General features: G+C 38.0%; 1 protein-coding gene across 3 annotated transcripts in view; it reads right to left on the bottom strand.

The window, feature by feature from the left end:
• The window catches only part of LOC121653404 (LIM domain containing preferred translocation partner in lipoma), a 201,523-nt gene that overhangs the window by 133,039 nt on the left and 46,488 nt on the right, over positions 1-21,996 (bottom strand). For all 3 annotated transcript variants that reach the window (XM_042006876.1, XM_042006875.1, XM_042006878.1), the window contains one exon: positions 298-485. In XM_042006876.1, coding sequence (XP_041862810.1) covers positions 298-481 — 184 coding nt within the window. In that variant the 5' untranslated portion in view covers positions 482-485. The remainder of the gene's footprint in view (positions 1-297; positions 486-21,996) is intronic.

Raw genomic sequence — 21,996 nt, forward strand, 5'->3', positions numbered from 1 at the left:
GAACAAGATGTTGCACTACCTAAAAATGGCCTTTGGAAAAATAAATAAATAGTGGAACCTAGGTCTGCTGTGGTTACATTTGGACAGTCGCTCATTTCTAGAGCCATTTTGGAAAAAAATAGAACATCACATTTGGGTTTGAACCAGCTGAAGCTGCTGAGTTTCAGACACCAATAAAAGGTAAAATGTAAAAACAGAGGTAAATCCTGCAAAATTCTGACTTCATATGAAATGATACGCTCTGATGAAGTGTGGATTGATGATGTGTGAAGATAAGTGGTCTTGCGTGCCGTTTACCTGCAGGGTCTGAGTAGGCAGCTTCCTGTTTATAAGGGTTGAACTTGGGCTTGGGTGCGACTACAGGGGCAAATTTCTTGGGTGACTGCTGCTGAGAGACAGAGATGCTGGCACTCCCCAGAGACGGAGTAGTCTCCATCCTGGCAGCCACTTGTCCTGTCTGGTCATTTGCTGGGTTCCACATGGTTCTGATGAGCAAAAAGAAAAGACGTTTAAAGTGATGCTTTCAACTCAAGACTGATATTAAAACACTGAATCCAAAGAAGTTGGGACACTTTGTAAAAAGTAAACAAAAACGGAATACAATGATTTACAAATTTCATCAACACATATTTTATTCCCAGTACAACATAAACAACATATTAGATGATGAAACTGAGACATTTTATCATTTCATGGAAAATATGAGCTGATTTTAACATCTGTAAACATCTGAGAGGTGAGGAGACCAGTTGCTGGAGTTCTAGGAGAGGAATGTTGTCCCATTCTGGTCTGATGCAGGATTCTGGTTGCTGGATTTCTGCTTTCATGATGCTCCAGATGTTGTGTATTGGTGAAAGGTCTGGACTGCAGGCAGGCCAGTTCAGCAGCCGGACTCTTCTCCTGTGAAGCCATGCCATTGTGATGGATGCAGGATGTGGTTCAGCATTGTCTTGCTGAAATCTGCAAGGTCTTCCCTGAAAGAAACGTTGTCTGGATGGGAGCAGATGTTGCTCTAAAACCTCCATGTACTTTTCAGCATCGATGGAGCTTCACAGATGTGGAAGCTGCCCACGCCATAGGCACTAATGCAGCCCCATCCCAACAGAGATGCAGCTTTTCACCTGTTCATTGATAACAAGCTGGATGCTCCCTCTCCTCTTTAGTCTGCAGGACACACTGTCCATGCTTTCCAGAAAGAATTTTACATTTTCATCCATCTGACCACAGAACAGGTTTCCACTTTGCCTCAGAGCCTTTTAAATGGGCTTTTGTTCAGAGAAGACGGCGGTGTTTCTGGATCCTGTTCACATCTGGCTTCTTCTTTGCATGTTTTATGCTTTAACCTGCATTTGTGGATTTCAGGGTGAACTGTGTTGTCCCAAGCGCACAGAGATTCCTCGTGATTCTTAACGTCTTTTGATGATATTATATACTGTAGATGGTGGGATCTTCAAAGTCTTCACAATTTTACACAGAGGAACATTTTTCTGAAATTGTTCCACAAATTTTAGAACCAATTTCTCTTAGACTGGTGAACCTCTGTCCATCTTTCTGAGCGACTCTGAAATGCTTTTTTTATTTATTTTTTTTGCCCTTGATCGAACTTTTCACAAACGTGTTGCTGCCATCAGAGCTAATATTTGGGTTTATGAGATTCACACATCATTGCGTTCTGTTTTATTTACATTTTACACAACATGCCAACCGTTGTAATTGATAGAAACTGAATATGTATGTAGCACAAAATGTATGATTTCCAGAGGTTAAAGCTCCTTTCCTTCAACCATTGAGTCAGCTTTACACCGAGTGGGAGAATTATGCTGTAAAATAAAAACCAAAGTAACACACACTGTTCCTGACATGCAACAGCGTGTCCGATTTAATAAAGTATTGAAGTGGAGAGGAAATCACTTTGAACTCTGACTCTGAGCTGGTTCCTTCTTGCATTGCCTCCAAAAGATCAACAAATCAAAAGTGTGATATGTGAGACAAAGCGCTCTGAAAACAACAAAGTATTTTAAAAGCAGAAAGACTTTATAACAGAAAGAAGTATTGAAAAATGGTGTAACACAGAAGTAACCACAAATGATTTTTTTAGTGTTGATGTCAAAAAGTAGATCATGAGTGTTTGAGAATGACAGAACGTCTCCAACAGGGTTGATTAGCTGATTGTTTATTGTGTTTTTTTCTGTTATTTGCAGGATGTTCTGTAAAATATTCTTAAAATGCTTCAAAATATAAAAACTTGTGCAGTTTTGCAACTCTGATACTTGATCAATGCCATGATTTTACTTTAAATACATATCCTTACTACAGTAACAGTGAAGCGAACACCATCACAGACTAAAAGAACTTGCAGAGGCTGAGGAAACAAACATCCAGTATTTCACCATCACATTCTGAAATCACTTGAAATATTTGAACTATTTATGTGCCGTGCTCACCCCACCCCCCACCCCATCCTTCTTTTTGTTTGTGTTTGTTGTGCTGTGTTCTGATGTTTGTGCTGCTTATTATCTTCACTCTGACTGATACGGGGTTTGCATTCTTCCTCAGGAGCGCGGCAGAAAAAGCCCACGCACAATCATCTTTTAATATCTGCTCAAATCCCTGCTCCTCCTGCCGTCTGAATGGTTCTTAGTTTTGATTTCTTTTCTCTGCTCTTAATGCTGCAATTCAGAAGAGCGCCGGTGTCTCACACCCACCTGTCGTTTCAATGCAAATGCTTTCATTTCTCAACAGTCAAATGGCTAACAGAATAAAGATGGATTGAAAGGGGAGGATGAGGGGGGGTCCTTGCATGTGTGAAAAAGGCCCAACATGTGACATCTTGAAAGAAAAATGCTCTGTGACAGTAAGTGGTCACATTATTTAAAGGCAGCGAATCATTTTCTGGGAGATGTCACGCTATGGCCGCGGCCCCCCAAAAGTCAACTTTAAACCGATTTAATCCAACAAGCGTGCACCGATAATCTCAGTCTTTAATCACTCTGATGATCGACAGATTACTTTCTGCAACAGAACTATGTACAGCCATGTACAACACATCTTAAATGTGATGTTAAGCTGTACCAATTTATGTTCAGTTTAACTGCAAATATTTGTCAAATTTAACATAAAAAATACAGATTTGCAATATTAGAAGTTAACACCCTGCAGCAGCTGCTCAATGAGGCAAAGTCATGGAATCAATTCAATTTGTTTCATAGGAGCAGTTTTGCAAAAAAGTCATGTCGTAATTTGAAAAAGAAAATTAGGTATTAAAGAAGAAGAAGAAAAACATCTGGATTGGACACAATATTGCACTGGTCAGAATGATAATCTCACATGGAGAAAGGAGGAATTCCCACATCAGACTGGGAGTGAGTCGCTGTCTCAAGTGGAGGAGTTTAAGTTCACCCACCGTCCACTTTATCAGCTCCTCCTGTTCAACGGCTGTTAACGCAAATATCTAATCAGCCAATCACATGGCAGCATCTAGTCATGTAGCCATGATGAAGACGACTTGCTGAAATTCAAAATGAGCATCAGAATGAAGAAGAAAGACTTTCTTTTGCTAGAAGTTTGCATTTTTCTCTGTCTTTCTTTAAACACCCCAGAGATGTTCCAGCTTTAAGTCAAACGTACAGTACTTGACCAGATCACTGGTCTTTCTTTTCTTTTTTTTTATCCCGTGTTTTTGTAGCTTTGGAACATTATCACGCTGGTTTTTCCTCTTCTACTATCTACAGGAGACTGACTGGGAGTCACTGTCAACCAGTGCTAAGTTGTTACACAGTGATGGTACCATCCAAGATCACACGCTGAGGCATATAGCATAGGTCGGAGACATGCACGCTGTCACGCTAGGCACCAAGCTCGTGATTGCCGAAGCACCTAGAGACGAGTCACAAAGCTGTGACACCACGCTTTAACAGTTGGCTTTATGAGGGCAAGGCAGACGTGCCGCCTTCTCCCAGCTGTTCCTCTGCATGTATTACAGCTGTCACCGAGGAACTGCTGCAGGTGCTTCTGCTGCATTAATCTTCCATATCCACCAAGGAAACTATCAAACAAAAACCATCCAAAGAGGACCACACGGAGAACTGAACCCTCACATTAAATGGCAGGGTTCAGACATTTTTGGGGAGGGAAAGCATGACATACTCTCTAGCAAATGCCCTTTGTTGCTGTGAAACTGAATCATGTTGAAAATATGATCAAAACCGCAGAGTTCAGAAGCAACTGCGTTTAAAACCCTGAACTAGCGGACTGATGGGTGACTGACTCCTGCTGCAGAAGCATTTATGTTTTATCTCTTTACTCGGCCTTTGAAGCTTTGGTGTAAAACACAGAAAAGCTGAAAGTCTAAGTTAAGCATAAACTAGCAGGAACATGAAAAAAGTTATTCATTGTGCAGCCTGTAAGAAAAAAAAGTTCAATTAATGTTATAAAATATTTGAAGAAACAAAAAGCTAAGCACTAATGAAGGAGAACTAGGCTGTAGTTATATGGTGAAAGGAACCACAAGATTTAGTTGTTTAGTTTTTTTTTCTATTAACTATTCATTAGACAGAACAAAGCTGCTTCCTTTGAAAATTAACTATAACAACCACAAACTGATACATCACTTTTGTATTAAATTTGATTAACAGTGATGTTGCCTGTAACTGAACATAATGTTAGAATCACATGAACGTTATCAAACTAACAACAAAATAATTATTAGTGTTCACCTGTTACCCGCTTTGTCTGCGTCATATTTACAGGGCAAGTGTGTTGATGACAAGGTGCAAAACAGCAGCAACAGAAAAGAAAAAAACACGAAAAATTACAGCAAAAAGGATTGAAAAGAAAAGAAAGTAAGAATTATCCTAAAGATGGTTCATATGAGCATTGCTGCTGATGTGGGTGTTTCTCCTCGGTGACAGAAGTAGTACTGCAGTAGATTAGCTGCAATTGTCTCTTCCAGTGGTTCTCAATCCTGGTCTTCAAGACCCCCTGATCTGCATGTTTTAGATCATGTGTCAATCTCAAAGTTTTTGTGTGTGTGTGTGTGTGTGTGTGTGTGTGTGTGTGTGTGTGTATATATATATATATATATATATATATATATATATATATATATATATATATTCTCTTGATATTCCAGAGCATTTGACTTTTCTAATAAGGAAATTATTTTTGGATGTTGTTTGCCTGTAGAAAATGTTTTCACTTGAAATTACTCTGAAAAAGAAAAATGCATGTAGAGCCATAAAAAAATAAATGATAAACAGATTTGAACAGACTCTTTTTTTCATTTATTTAATGATTAATGTTGTTTTATAGCCAACAAATAACACTGTTAGCTCCACGTTTAATATGTGAGGTCATTTAAAAAAGTTTATTAAACATTGAACCAGTCCGGCCCTCAACTTGTTCAAATTCGTTCATTTTGGGCCGCTGTATATTTGAGACAGTACCTGTTTTAGATATTTCTGTACTTTGACACGCGTGACTGAAATGAATGGCTCATTAACAGACATGTAAAGAACTTGACAATCACTTCAGTTAATCTGAATCAGGTGTGTTGGAAACATCTAACACATGGGCAGGGCAGGGGTTCCTAAGGACCAGGATTGAGAAATACTGGTCTATTGTACTGTTATCATGAGAACCAGTTTAAACACCCTGAACAACGTTGGGAACATGGTGCAGCAGAACCTGTTTGAGGGGAGACCTTTTTCAATGCTGCACCACTAAACCTGCGGCAGAGCAGCTGTGTTATCAGAGATGTTGAGCCAAGAAAATGGACGGAGAAAGTGAAGCTGTAGAAGACGAAGTTCATCTAGTTCATTTATCTGTTGCCACGGAGCTACTTTGCTTTTAAAAAGGTCAAATGTGGACCAAATAACTATTTACTGACAAATAACGTAGAGATAAAGTTGTTACTAAGGCCGGCAACATAAGCAATTTGTTGCACCACATTAGCTGCAAACATGCTTCGGAGTACCAAGAACGTCCGAAACGAAGATCAGGACCCTCCACGTCCTCCGGTAAAACTAAAAACGCTGGAGGGCACTTGAGTCAGATACTTGTAGACGTGTTTGCTAGAGGTACTGACCTGAATTACAAAAACAAGGGGTGGACAGAGAAAACCATCACGATCCATAGAACCTGGTTCTGATAAGATCAGTGGAGAAAGATGCATTCAGGGCTGTGATTAAGACACTGTGGTCATTAAAATGTTTGTTTTTGTTTTCTTGGTACAATGTACAATTCTAATGGGAATAAAATAGAAACGGGTATAAATCTGAAAAATACTGTGATGTATAACTTGATCACTGATTCGTTTCCCATCAACAATGGGAAACAAATCACTTAAAGAAAAACCAAAACTCCCACCTGAGCCGTTTGTGTCAGAACAGCTAGCAAAACTATCAGAGGTCTGAGCTGTGGGAATAAAGCAGATTACATAAACCATCAATCTTCAAAATCAATTTAAAAAAAAGAAAAATCACAGTTTGTTCTTAAATATGTTTCTGACATTAGTGAGATTTACTTTCACTTTTTTTTTTATTAATGCAGTTTTGTTTAATTTGGCATGAATCTGATTCCATTTGTAAAACAGCTGAAGATTTAAATTTCACATACTCAGTTTTTTTGTGATTTATTTTTTTAAGGCTCTAATGATTTATATTTATTAAAATACAACTAACATCCTGAACCAAGGTAATGAGGGCCCTAAAGGACAAGGAATACCAACTTTGTGCCAGAAATATAGATCTGACTCTGTGGAGCGGCTCGATGGCCAAATAATGATCCTGGCTGGGAATTTACGTAGGAAAACCCAGAAAATTCAGCAAAAAGAAAACTTGTTTTTTTGTTGTAAATTCTATAAAAGAATAAGCATTAAAAAAAGTCTAGGGCTGGATCATTACATAATTAGTGTAATAAAAACTCAATACTGCCTCAGCTCTGCAAACGCACCAGTTCACAAGAAGAAAGTGAACTCAAACTTAAAGCATAAGGGCAATTATGCTGCTCTTCTTCCACCTCGGACTTTGTCCCCTGAGTGAAGAACACTTAAAACTACACAGCTTTTGGTTCACTAAGCACCGATCAAAACATCATTTAAAAAAACCCTTCAGAGATAAAGACAGAGATACACATTGCCTTTTTCAGACAGAATACAGGGTTTGTAGGAGACTGGGATTAGCACTCGCAGTTCGTGACACAACGTGCTGAGGTTTAGCCATGCGGATGAAAATACTTTAAAAATTAAAGATTCCCATCTGCAAGAGGTTGTTGCTAAGTCTTCCCAGCGTTGGACTTGCTCTGCTTCAGAGTGCCGGTTGAATGGCTGAACAGTCTAATGCGACATTAAACAAACAAGCGCTCGCTCTACTCGTTTCCACTGTTTGGAAACGGGGAGGAGTGAAGAGTTCAAGTGGTCATTATGGATCGGGAAAATGTTTTGTGTAGAAAAGGGTAAATATTTGCCGGTGCAGTAAGTGTGACACCATCACATATTAATAAAAGCAAAAGGCTGTTTTGGACCTCTTTCGAGTGTTAAAAATTTAATAGAGAGGGTGCAATGGCAGTCAGGACATCAGATGACTGGACAAGTCAAACATGTTCTGAAACATAGCCACTGCAAACAGTACAGCTCTATGACAAGATTATCTCAACGGTGAGACTAAAACAAAAAACGGGATTACTCCGGCCGCCTTTATATTCAACCACTTCTTTAACTTCCTCACCTTAAATCTTTTGGTTTTCGTTTGTTTCTGGTGTAAGATCAATCTATAACATGAGCAAATTCTAAATATTAGAGTCATGGGGGAATTATTTATCGAGTTACAGCCACTCTGACAGAGGGTGGGCCAAATTTACACTTTTCATATCAATTATTGAACAAGTTCAGGGGTTCAAAAAGGGATACTTGGAGAGGTTCGTCTAGATTTTTTTTCCTGTATGAGTATATGTGCAGAGCAGAAACTGTCCTGCAAAGAGGAAAAAAAAGGAAAATATTACATTTCCCATAAACATTGAGTGAGAGACAGCTAACAAAATCTTATTAATTTACTTTAAAAAAAAAAACAATTATTCATATAAATAAAAAAGAATTCTCCAAAATAAAAGCAACAAATTTCTAAATGCTGGAATACACAGTGCAACACCTCATCTACAAGCAGAATAAAGTTTTTTTTTTTTACTAATCCTATGAAACGTGTTAAGTGTGTCAATTACAAACACTTCCTATCAGGTCCCGAAGCAGTGAGGGGACCAGTCTGGAGTTTTTGACCTGAGGTATGAAGCCATGTTTTAATTAGCAACTGCATTCAACCACGGTTGTCCTCATTGGTCCATTGATTGATTTGTCATAATTATTGTACAAAGATGAGCAAAAGTTCACAATCAGCTGTGACAAAAGGCCTTTTTCAATGTCTGGGACATCTTGATTTTTCAACATAGAATAAAAAAACAACAAAAAAAAAAACATACAGCTATAATATATTAAAAAAAAGTTTGTTAAATGACTTTCTAAAGAAGATGTCTGTGGAAATAATTCAGCCTGCTGGTTAAAATTCCATTATTCACAAACTAAACATATTATTTTGGTGAAAATCAGATTGATTTCATTTGTTTAATGAGACAGAAATGCAGAAACTGAGGCGGCGTGTTGCTGTTCAAGGATATCTTCCTTAAGAGAACATTTTCAAACACAAAGCGGAGTTCCTGCTTTAATGCTCTGTGCAGTAGAGGATACAGTGAAAGTTTGTAGTTATTAAGCTAGTTGGTCTTATTTTTCATGGGTATGTTGACAATCGTTCCCTCCATTAAAGCAGCCAGTTCAGGACCGTCATCGGTTAGCAGCCTCTTCTTGGCGTTGTGTGCTCTTCATTTACCCGCTATGCTATTTAATACTCAGACATAAAACATTCTTCTCCAGTTAAACTATGATATGTGGTGTAAAACTATGCTGCGTTAGCATTAATTTGCTAATACTGACAGATAAAGCTCTGCTTCTCTGTCAGCTTCTAATATTTGTCCTTATCTTATTTATTCAGCCTCATAAATTTCTCTGTTTTTGCTGAGCATGTACGAACCTTTGAGGGTCTAAGACCATTTTAGCCATCAAATACTTCTGATTTAGTCTTTCTGCACCACATGAAAAAAATGTTTACCATACCAAAGTTTTTTATTTTTCCTGCAAAATTTTATTTATTGTTTAAAGTTTAACCTTCTTTAGTAACATACACCAAAATCCAAACTGAAATAATGCAGCATTTATTAGAATAAAACCCACAAACATGCACTTTTATGTTTTGTAAAATGACTAAAAAAAATTAGGAATATATGAAAATGTCTTTCATAAAAGCTTAAAGTGGTTTTATGTTTGATAGTTATTCTTTTTACAATCTAAATCAAACATCTCAGGTTTGTTCAAACACTGGCAGCAGGTTTAAAATCTGCACCTTCGAGTGAAGCTGACAGCAGCGCTCCATGTGACCCAACACGTAAAACATAGAAACAAAAAGCAGTGTCTGTGGTTCATATTAAAGAGAGGAAAAATCATATAAACATGATTTCCAGGAGAACAGTCACCAGTGGTTCCAGTTCTGTTTTCATGTACTTGTTGCTGCTGTTGATGACGGGTTTTTCTTATCGGTGTTCCCGATGATTGTCTGCTTTGCTTTTCTTTTTTTTTTTTTTTTTTTAACAGAGGCTGTAGGAAGTTTTGTGTTAAGTTTTTTTTTTTTACAGGTGTTCAGCTGGTTGTCTGATCGGTGTGTTTTGGACTGTAAAGTTGTTTTTATATTTTGTATCTTTGTCTCCTTTTTCTTCTCTTTACCTTTTTTGTCACTTGAAAACTGCAGAGCGACTTATTTTGTTGTTGTTTATAAGTGTTTCTGATGGAAAAATAATTTCTTAGTGTTAATGTAGGAACATATAGAAATATTTATGTTGTTTCTGCCTGTTTCTACACTGCAAGTCACTGTTGCTACTTTAAGGTTCTGCATGCAGGTTCGGCCCACAGCTACGGTAGCTGATCAAAGTTCAAGACAAATTCATCAGCAATGACCAGACGCCGTCACCTTGTTGTGTTGGTGTCTGAATTAACTGTGTGAACAGGGAAGCTCCATCATGTTGCAACACCTGCTTTAAGTCAATCTTTTAACCAACACTGACATCTTGACACAAACTGGCTGTGACATTAAGGAGTGAGAGAGCTAGCAGGCAAAAATCACCTTTTTGTTGTGTCAAAGCAAGTGTGCTCAGATCTCAGTGAAGAAGAGGGTCCCGATCACGGCTCATCCCGTCTGCAGTCAGACACTGGCCTGACGCGAGGTGGCTGGTTCTGGTCTGACAGCTGCAGACAGGCAGCAAGCCTTCCCCAAACAGCCAGGAACAAACTTGCTGGGTGAGTTGCAGAGATTTAACGGTTACTTTTCTGCTTTATTCTGCAAGAAGCCCTTTAATAAGGATCCACGTTTCACTGTCACTGGACATGAGATTTCCAAATGCCAAGCATTATTTCATCCATGCTGGAAACTTTATGAGGACATGTAGCACAGCGGCACTCCACCTGGTTCAGAGTCCGTTCCACAGGAAACTTCAGACCTGTTTGCATGTGTGTGATGAGCTATCACACACTCAGTGTAAAGCTTCTCATAATTAGGCTAATTACACAGGGATAATATGAAGGTTAATCAAACGATAAACATGGCAAATAGCGATTTGTTTTCCCCATTAGCTATTGTGGAGAGCCCAACCAGATGATAACCATTACAAATGAGATTTGGAGCTGTGACTACTACAAAGACTTACACCCCCCACCTCCCACGACAACACCCCAGCACCACCACCCTGAGCAAAGAAAGCGAAACAAGTGCGAAATGAAAAAAGTGAAAGCAGCCCCCACTTCCACTTAACTGTTTTCACATCATCTGAAATGTATCAGGTGGAGAAAAACTCCAAACAGGTTTGTTTATAACTTAAAACGCATGTGCAGACGGTGAACTGAAGCGACCAAAAGCCACAGACGTTTACCAACAACCAGCAGATGTGTAAGAAAATACCAGAACCAGATACGACCACGGATACCGGAAACAAACAAAACGACCAAAGAAAGACCAAAAGAGAAAATACCATCAAGAGGAGAAGGGAACACTGTCATTTTTGTTTGTTTGTTTTTTTTCTTGTTAGTTTATTTATCGGGACGATGCAAAGAGACAGAAGACATACAGAGCCACTGGCTTTTTGCATATAGAGTACATAGCATTAAGCTAATTCACAACTCTTGTCCCTGGTTGGGCTTGTCAAGTAAAAACAGAAAGGAGGCAGAGAGAGAAAAAAAACAAAGAAAATAGTATAATATAGAACAATATTATTGTAATGTGGGCATCAGCAGAGCATATTTAGTGGATTTAACTCCGTTTTAATCCAGATGTACAGAAATGAATGTACTCGAGTTAAATCAGTGTTACTGAGATGAAGATGCAAACATGGCTGAAATTAGAGGGGATTAGTTTTTGGAAAGGAGGGGTGACCTGTCCAGGGTGTACCCTGCCTGTCACCTGCTGAATGCTGGCTGGGCTCCAGCTGCCCCGCGACCCTTCAGTGGATGAAGCGGGATACATAAAGACGGATGGAGATAATTGTTGGAAACTTGATTTTTAGTTCAGTAGCTTAACAATAGGGGTTGATAATTCAACCCAGCTTTATATACAGTTTATAACAGTTGAAGAACAGAGCAACCCAAAGTGCTTTACACAGTAAAGACCCATTTATGTTCAACACAAAAGACAACTCATCATGTGGAGCATTACCTCTAATTTACACAGATTTGATCGCATTAGGTTTCGTGTCCTTACAAAATACTTTTTATTGAGTTTAAGTTCTACAAACTTTCTAAAGCTTGATTTTTCTGATATTTCTTTCTTTCCAGAAAGTCAACTTGTTAAATTTTTACAGTGAATGCAATGCAAACCAAAACAAAAGGATGCAAAGTGTTGACAAAATTACAAAAACAAGACAAAACTGCACAGAAAACTACAGAGAAGTTCCAACACATCATGAACACAGATGAAAAAAAAAAAAACCACAAAAGGAAACATAAGTTTTGCTATCCTTTGTGGCTTGAGACGAACGTCTCATCTGTTCCCGTCTCCATCTCTCAATTATTTCTAGCCGTCGCTGCATGTTTAAAGCGTTCTTCTGTGCTAATGATTCAACATGCAGGAATCAAACATAAATGAGGCACAAAGTTTAAGAAAGTTTGAATTAGCTGCCTATACAGCTCAGTTCGATCTTTAATTTGCAGACTTTAAGAATTACAGTAAAAACAAAACTCAAATTCCCCCTTGACTTGGGCATATAAATACCTTTATTGCACAAGATGAGAGCCATGTTTGTTGAAGTGACACCTAAAAACTTCCTAACAAGATCTGCATGTTTTTTTTTTTAACAGCTGTTGAGTAGTTGAGTTTTTTGGCCTTTGCTCCCTAATGACAACAACACAACTTTTCTGTAAATATGTGAATCTGACTCTAATGCTGACTGACAGCTAGTATTGGCTTGGGATGTATCAAATAGAATCGGATGGCTTGCATGACTGCAGTATGTGCTCCTTAAAACTGCAACTGGTAAGAAGCAAAGTCTCAGGAGTTTATCTTATCTGAGTCTCAGGAGGTTACTGACTGACAGCTGTAAATATATCACAACACAAACTTAACCATCTCTTGCATACCTCTGCGGTAGATGCTTAAAAATAATATTTGCATCAATAGCAAACAAAGACAGAATCTGTGCATTTCACATTTTTAGCAAATCGGTGGAAAGTGAGTGAAGATGGTCGGCCTTAAAGCTGATTGTAATGAGAAACGCTGAGCAGCTGCAATTAAACTCCTCCAATAGTCTTCTTATATTTTTATAATGTTTCATTAGTTTAAAGCGTCATTACACCAGAAAAAAACTACATCAGTTTAACTGAGTAATTATAAAAAAAATATAAATATAAAAAAATAATGCAGGTAAAAATAAAAAGTTATAAAAAGGAAAAAACTTTGCAAAAACAAGTCATGAAGTTTCACAAATCAACAGACGAACCGAAGCCCAAGTATGTTAGCTGCTGTTTGCTAATTAGCACTAAAACACTAATTACAGTAAACAAGGAGAAAGCCATTTGTTCTGTAGGTATTACGCAGCTGATCTACTTCGTCGTGGCACGTTTCAATTAAAAATAAAAAAACAAAGGTCGTTCTGTTTGGTCGCCCAGATTCTGTCGTTTCTAATTCTGACAGTCGTTCATAGAAAATCACCCGAACTGTTAGAAATCTAAGAGCCTTAGGTCACATATGTTCCGTTCATTTCTTTTAACTGCTTACTTACAAATAGCAAAATCTATGCTTTTGTCTGTTTTCATACTTGAAAAAAAAATATATATTTTTTTTTACACACAGAATAAAGCAGCACTTCTCTAAAACCAAATAGTGAATCAGACCATAAAAATGTATAAATTACATAAATGATCCAGGCTGTGCTGGTAACAAAAAACAGGCAAGCAATAAATAAATGAATGAATGAAAGAAGAAGAGTACAAACTACGAATATTTTTTTATTAAACTGACATGGGGAAACAAGCAGTCAAAATCAAAAACAAGTTTTCAACAACTAACAACTAGAGGTCAGCACTTTAGTTTAATTTTTCCAGAAGAACATCGTGTTTTCCTTTTTGTAATCTCAAATTAAAGGTCAACTGTTCCAAACACTGAAAAAATAAATTGAAATAAATTGAATTATTGCAAACCATTGTTCAGCTGTGGTCTTCTTACTTGCACTGTAAAGATTTTTAATAAAGTATTTCTCTAATTTGGACAGATTTAGAACCTCCCTGATTCTTCTGTGAAGCATCTATTCTCACCTGGACGGTGATTCATCGTACTCAGGCTCCCTCCGTTGCCTCCAACTGATTCAAAACACTCCAGGTAGACTCATTTCTGGTACAGAAAAGTATGATCACATCAACCCTGTGCTTGCTTTCCTTCATTAATTTCAATATCTTCCTGCTCACCTTCAAAGCCTTAACGGAAACGTATGCACGGATACGCAGACTGACGGACACTTTGGTCCGTCTTCTGCGTCGGTTACCCTTGTAATTTGGTCCGTTTTCAGGGAGCTTAGCTATCTGTTGATTGATGCAGAAGACGGACCATCGGAAACTGCGGGGGCAGCGTTGAGCAAACTCGTAACCAAAGAACAAATCAGCGTAGAAGATGAGGAACAGGAAGCAGATCATGCAGAAGCAAGATGCAGGCGAAGAAGAAGAAGTGGAAAGAAACTGTTTGTTCTTCATGGTTTTATTCTTCTTCTTTTGGTGTTTTTGGATGATTGTAAATAACTAGCAGTGCATTACCGCAACCAACCGGGGTCAAAACGCGGAAGTGAACTCTAAACTCGGTACTGCCAACCCGTGGATGAACCGACTTATTGCCCATGGAAATGTAAAATATGCATGGAAATATGAGGACGGCAACATATGATAAAGCATGAACGGGCCATCTCTGACTTAGTGTGTGTTTACACTGCAGGTCTAAATGCTCAAGTCCAATTTTTTCTGAGATTCGATTGTTTTCACGCTGGTTTCGCATTTTAACTTAATGAGACCATCTATGGAGAGAAAATCGACTCAATATCATCGTACATGTGTAACACATGGTTTGTAAATCAGTGTGTGTGTAAGTTGGGCTACCTGCAAATGTTCAAATACACACACAGATATCTAGAAATTATGCACATAAAAACAAAAATTTGTACATGCACAAATTATTTGTGCTCTCTGTAGCCCCGAATACTGATTATCTATAGAAAAAAGCTGCACAAGCTCCTCAGTGCACACCCTGTACATGACATGATGATCAAACAATAAAGTGTCTTCAGACAGAGACTTCTTCCGGTACAAAGGCTTAATCCTGACCACACCATTAACTCAGTGCAGTGACTTTCCTCTTATTGTGACTAATAACCAGAGAATAAATGCAAATGAAAAGTTCAGCTTTCGTCATCTGCAAGTCATCCCCGGGGAACCATGTATGTATGAATCTAAATTCACAGCAGTTTCACTGATGTGGTGACAAATCAAAGGAAAAAGCTATTTAAGGAGTCAGCAGGGTGCTGGGCCGAACATAATCCCACAGCAGCTTCAGTGCTGGGAACATCATTGATACTGTATTCCCTGATTTTCTTGTTTTGATGATGATGATGATGATGATGATGATGATGGTGGAGGGAAGTGATGTGTCAGTTCTCTAAGGACACAGATAGGCTCAAAACATGCAAACTGTCCTCAACTATGGTGGTAAAAAAAACAGTCTAGAAACTGAAATGACTACAGCTGATCTAATGCGTAGTTATATATGATGCACATGTTACCACCAAAATCAAGAAATAGTCCCCTCCCTAGTTTCTAGTCTAATTATCAGCCAGGTTCACCTGATCAGCTCTGTAAAGAAAAAGGGTTCAGCTAGTTTTTGTCTCTCAGCTGAACAGTTAAATGTTTCTCTGAAGACCAGAAATGTCTGAACTTTGTGCTAAATCATCCAAAATTTGAAGAAAGCACAAGCGATCCAACCTCTTTGATATTTGATCCCCTGAGCAAAATTAATATAACAGCAACATTTCATAGGAGTCCTTCAACCCGCAGCAGAAGTTCCCCGCTAGCCCTGAAATAAAAATTATAATAGCTAGATTAACCTTTTGTTTTTTAGCTGAAACTCCCTCTCACCTTTCAAGATGTCACATCGTTACGAGTCCATGTTGTCATCACGTTACGCTACGTGCGACGCACGGCGGCATTATAAACGCACGGTGGTCAAGAAGTCGCGGGAGAGTCGGAGCGTTGGTTTTACATGGTTTTCAGTAGCTGTCACCACAGTTAGTAGTTTTAACACAGAACGTTGCTCGTTTGATATCAAAGTTCTTCAGCATAGTTTCCTCTTGGTTTTGGCACATCAGTAGTTTTTGGCTTAGGCTACATTAGTGTAAGTTAACCGCAGTCTTAACCGCACATCTGGAGTCAACGGCACAGAGGAAATACTCTGCGGAGCTGGTGAGGGAGCTGATGTGAACGTACACAGTAAACCTGCACTCTGTACGTCAAACTTCATAAACAAACAAAAAAAGATATATTTCAAATAATTTATTAACTATTTAATATTTTCCTGCATTTTCTGTTTTGGTTCAGTGTTTCATGAAAAAAGAAAACATCTAAATTTGAATTGGTATTTTCTTTTTTTTACTTTCAATAAGCTTATTTTCTATTGTACATATACTACGGATATCAAGTATTTAAAAATACTCCAAATAACCCAATGACAGTGGAAAAATTAATATATTTCAGTTGCTTTGTGCCGCAAATGAATCAATGAAAACACCTTCGTACCCTGCTCCTAAAAACGAGTGTATCTCGAAAACTAAAAGACATAAACTGTTGCAATAATCTGTATGAAATGTTTTGTATCTCTAAGTTTTATGTGTTTATTGTGCAAAATGTGATGAAAACATTTCCAATTTTTGAGTATTTTCTATATTTATGGCATAACTTCAACACTTTCATAAGTTATTATTGCTTATTGACTCATAATTGTTTAGCTTAAGTTGTACAGATCATAGAAACATAAAGCATTTGAGGAAGAAAAGAAATAACTTCACTACGCACAAAAATAACAGAGTAGACACAGACAGACAGATTTTAAAGGTTTAGTAGCTGCTGACGCCTAATCTGAAACTCAGTGGACCAACATCACCATCTGTAAAACCTGCTTAGGAATAACAAGTGTTTACATTGGTCACTATGATTGATTAGCATGATTTCAACATGCACAGCACATCTATCGGTGAATATCCATGCTAGTGTGTGGCAACAAGCAAAGGTAATTAGTTTGTTGTATTTCTGTTTCCAGATTATCCCACTTGATTGTTTTTTGTTTTGTTTTGTCAAAGCTATAAGTGATGAGGAGCCAACTTTTTCCTCTTCAAAATAAAAAAGTTTTAAAACATCTCTGGAGGAACAGCCTCACAAATCTCCAAGAGCCTTAAAAAGCTGAACTTCTTCAAACTTGACTGGTTTTAACTTGATATACAACACAAAACCTTCCTGTTGCAAGTAGTTAGATTAATTTCACTATTTCCAAGTTAACAATCAATCTTTAATCCAGCATGTCATACATCCTTTTCTAGCACGCTCTTATCCTTCCCTCTAAACGTGCCACACAGCTCCGTTACAGCTACAACATCAAAAACTGAAATCAAATGAAGGACCAATATTCAAAGCTACCCTGTAGCTAATGAGTGCCTCCACTTTGGGAGCGGACTGGGGCAAAGTCAACAAAGCAAAGCTTATCTAGGCAGTGACAACAGTGAGCGAGAGGAGCCGCGGACTCCCTTACAAAGATTAACATCAGATCAAGCCATCATTAATTGGCCTTATTTGACATGTACTGTCCCCGAGCTTCTTACCACAGCAAAGGAAAGGCTTATCACACAAGAGGATGACTGGATTTGGATTTTTTTTCTGTAACTAACTGCAAAGGCCGAGTAAGGCGAGAAAAAAAATGAAAACAGCACCATCTTCAACCTTGATGTGTTAATTGCTGCCTTTCATTTTGAGTTGACGTGAGGCTCTGACAGACGCTGGGACGATGCAGCCAGAGTAAAACTGACGTCTCCATTTTACATATTTATTCTGTTTGATGGGACAGTCTTTGAAAAGTTAGGTGATGAAGCAGAACGGTCACAACGAGAAGACTTAAACTGTGGCGTGCATACAGCTAGGCGTTTCAAACATGGCGCACCATGCGAGGAAAGGTGATAATTAAGCCGACCGGGATTCTCAGCAAGACAAAAAAGAAAAAGGACTCTAAAAGCTTTCAGAAATGTAATTTATGAAGACACGGACAGGCTGGAATCCTCATCTCATGAGAAAAGGATGAACTGCAAGAGAACACATATTTTGGTTGGACAGAGTTAATTATTATGATCCTGAACTCACAAACAAGCCAATTGTCTGTCTCCATAACTGGAACCGTTTGGTTGGTGAAAACTCCACCAGTAAAATATGATGGAGGCAAGCATCCAGTTTGAGGGATAAAGCTGTCAGCTGTGTGTGTTTTTATAATTGTACGTGTGTTGTAGGACCTATAAATCAGTTTATTTAAAACTTCTGGAGACGGGTGGTTATAGCTGACGCACTGCATTGATAATGAGATTTGAAATGCATCCAGTCATTTCTTTGTGAAGCTAAAATGAAAGATTAAAATTGAAAAGACAAGCGTCAATATGTTCTATGTAACTTAAATACATTTTAAAAAATACCAGCTTTTATTTTAAAAGCTCAGAAATTTGTCTGAATTTGTTCCTATAACAGAAACTTTTATTTAGCTTATTATAGCTTTTATTTTACAATATGTTATATATCAGGCAAGCTTAAAATTAAAGCAGCACCATCCTTTATTTTGTGACACATTCACACACATACAGTGGTTCTTTAAATCTGTGTTTCTCAATCCAGGTCCTCAGGACCCAGTGCCTTGCAGGTTTTAGAGGTAACCCTACACGCCTGAATAAAACAAATGTCTTGCAAAGACCTTGATGAGGAAGTTCTTTAATCTGGTGTGTTGGAGTAGGATGGTGGGTCCTAAGGACCTGGATTGAAAAAGTATGCAAATCTTTTAGATTTTACTATATTTTTGCAAAAATATGACCAAAAACATCATAGAATCAGAATTCTCAAGATAGACCAAATTAAATAAAATAAGACTAAAGTAAAACCGCTGGGAACTGACTTTTTAAAAGGAAATCTCCCTCTGAAAAAGACTTGCTAAAGCTTCTCGGGCTGAAAAAGGTTACAAAATCATCCAGAAAAATGTTGGCGTCCACCAGCCCACAGTCTGACAGACTGTGTACAAATGGAGGAAATTCAAGACCGCTGTTATCCTCCTCAGGATTGGCTCCCCAACAAAGATTGCTCCAAGAGAAAACCATGTAAAACTGTGGAGGCCACAAAGAAACCAGGGGCAATTTCCAAGGAACTAAAGGCCTCTCTGACATCAACTCATAATTTTATATGTGCAGGACACCGAGCAGCGACAGCGAGCATGGCAGGCCTGCAAGCAGACAGCAACTCATCTTCAAACAGAAACACGGGGCTTGTGTACAGGTTGCACAAAAAAAGCTCAGAAGACAAAGCATCAGAATGGAAAAACCATGTACAATGCTTGGAGAAGGATAAAAACGAGTGTAGAACATTACTGCATTTGTGAAACATGTTAAAGTATTGTGGTTATTGTCGGTGTATTAATTTCCCTACATTCCAGTTTAAGGTGCTGAGGTGTAGTCAAGAGCCTGAAGTTTGGTCAGATTGGGATCGCATCTTTACATTTTGCAGATGACACGTAAAAATCAGCACTGCCAAGTCGGAGTCCATGATCCTCAGTCATGATCGAAAGATCGCAATTACAAACAGTTGAATGAGTTTCCTCTTAAAGGCGACTGGGCTCGCTGGAGGGCTGAGAATATACTCACATTGCATTTTTCTTGTGTGTTTATCATGGCTACCTCGTGTGTTTGTGCACACCCTCAGAAATTAATACTGTGCACTTGAAAGCTGCAATATGAAAGTTACCAGTAGGGGGCAATGAAGGGACCAGTTTGACCAGATGTAAGGTCACAGGGTCAACAGCTGTAAAAATGATGGTCCAAGTCTAAAATTACCTGCATCTGTACAATGTATCATTGCCAACGCACAGTGAAAATATGCCTGTCGCAACAGCCGCCAAGAGATCAGAACTCTTTCAGGAGCTGATGTGGAGGCATGCTTAAGTAGCTGGAAACAAGTCTGTGATTATATTCATGCACAGAGGAAGATGGAGAAACCGAATGAAGATGGTGCTAGGCTGTTTTGTTCAGTAGTCATCATATGTCTAAGCTGGCTTTCCATTTTGTTAAACACTGGCCTACTGAGCCTCAAGCAACACCCTACAAATTCAGCCCCTCTGGTCTGAGTGCTCTGATGTGCCCCCCAGTGGAATCCTCATGTACAAGGTTTTTGTAAAGGCAGATTTATACTGGTGAGTTTGTTCTCACACTCAAGCTTAGGGAGCATGAGTTGTTTTGGTGTTGTGTTGCAGTTTCTCTTCCTAATCTGCAGGTGGCAGCAGGGATGGTATCGGTAAATTTACCAGGTCAGAGTTCTTTTGAGGGTTTTCAGTTTAAAAAAACAATGGCGTCCAGTATGGTTCAGTGTCTTTGTTAGCTTGTGGAAGAAACCAAAGAAATAATTTGATCAGCCTCGCATCAACATGATCGATTGGGTGTTTTTAAAAATGGCGGTTACTGCACAAATTAACTGAGAAGATGCAGAAATCTGGAAATTCGTAATCCCAAATAAACCAGTTAAGGGATTACTTCCGCATTAACGGTCTGCATAGCAGGGGTGCACGTCAGTTCTGGAAGACGTGCACGTCGGGCCTCCGCGGAGCTACGCTGAGCCTATGGCAGTAACGCAACACAAGTTTAAATCCGCCTTAAGTCTTATATTGTGAAATTGTTGGAGAATGGGGAACTGATATTGACAAGCTGAGATAGGGACATATAAAGTTCATACTTCTGCCTACTCCTTTTCAAAGATGCTAGTAAAGGAAAGTAAAAGGTATAAATGTATAAATATTTTTAAATACCATATCAACCTATCAAAAACAAACACTACAAAAGCAAATAAGTGAACAGTTATGTTCACAATGGAGCTGCTTGACTACGGGAATGTGATGTTAAAAAGCAAGTTTATTCTTGGTCTTAGGGATACGGTGAGGAGCTTGGAGCAGGACTTACCTGAGAGATGATATCTCTTGGCTGGAGTAGGAAACTAGAGGAGGTGGATGTCTAAATCAACGACTGGATGGTTTCCAGTTTAGGACTATAACAAGCCAGACTGAATATCAAGCAGCAAGAAGCATTTCAGTAGTGAATAAAACTATAAATAGTCTGAACCAAATTTCACTCCACCTTCTCTACTTTTCATTGCTTTCACCTTATTTAAAACTACTGTGCAGAGGTCTGGTGTTTCATATAAATGTTTATTATCACCATTTATACTGAAAAAAGGGCCATAAAGATTATCCATGGGTACTATGGGTACAAAGATCACACAAACCCACTTTTCTTAAAATCTAAACATTAAAATTTAGGTCTGGTTTAATTTTACACTGCACAATTAACATATAAGGTAATAAACACACAACTCCCAGAAAACATCCTAAAATATTTTTTTTTTACTAGAAGAGTTATAATTTGAGGTGGGATTTAAACTTAAAACATCTCCGTGTTCGTACAACCGTGAAAGGTTTTTGTGGAGTGACTGTTCGATTTTAAAAAGAAGTTTATAGATATGGCTTTTGCAAGAGATGAGGAAGGGCTACATTTGGTGTTATCACTAAATATTACACTTACTTTTTTATACACGTGCATATGTATGTGTATGAATATATGGATATGTATGTATGTGCATATGTGTAGCTTTTTACTGGACTCATAAATAGAAATATAAAGCCAATTGTTATTAGGATATGGCGCTAATGTAAACAGGAAGTAATAGTGATGATTACTGATAATGGACAAGGGGTAGACGTAAAAAACTTTGTTTTTCTTTGTACTTTATTTTGAGCATGTTAAATATTATGACTACTTTTTGTCTTTAAGTTTGGTTGTTTTGTTTTTCTTTATTTATATTATTTATTCTTTATTAATTTATATTTTTTGTCTTAACATGTTAAAAATAAAAGCATTTATGATTCATACTCATTTTTTAGAATTATATTATATTATATTATATTATTTATTTAATTAATGATAATAATAATAATTTTTTTGGTCTAGAATTAATACAAAAATTTGACACTTCTGGCAGATTTAAGCAGATAAACACATCAAATTGGTTTCAGTTTAATAGTCACCAATGTAACATTTATTATCATT

The sequence above is a fragment of the Melanotaenia boesemani genome, chromosome 14 (assembly GCF_017639745.1).
Source record: "Melanotaenia boesemani isolate fMelBoe1 chromosome 14, fMelBoe1.pri, whole genome shotgun sequence".
NCBI lineage: Eukaryota > Metazoa > Chordata > Actinopteri > Atheriniformes > Melanotaeniidae > Melanotaenia > Melanotaenia boesemani.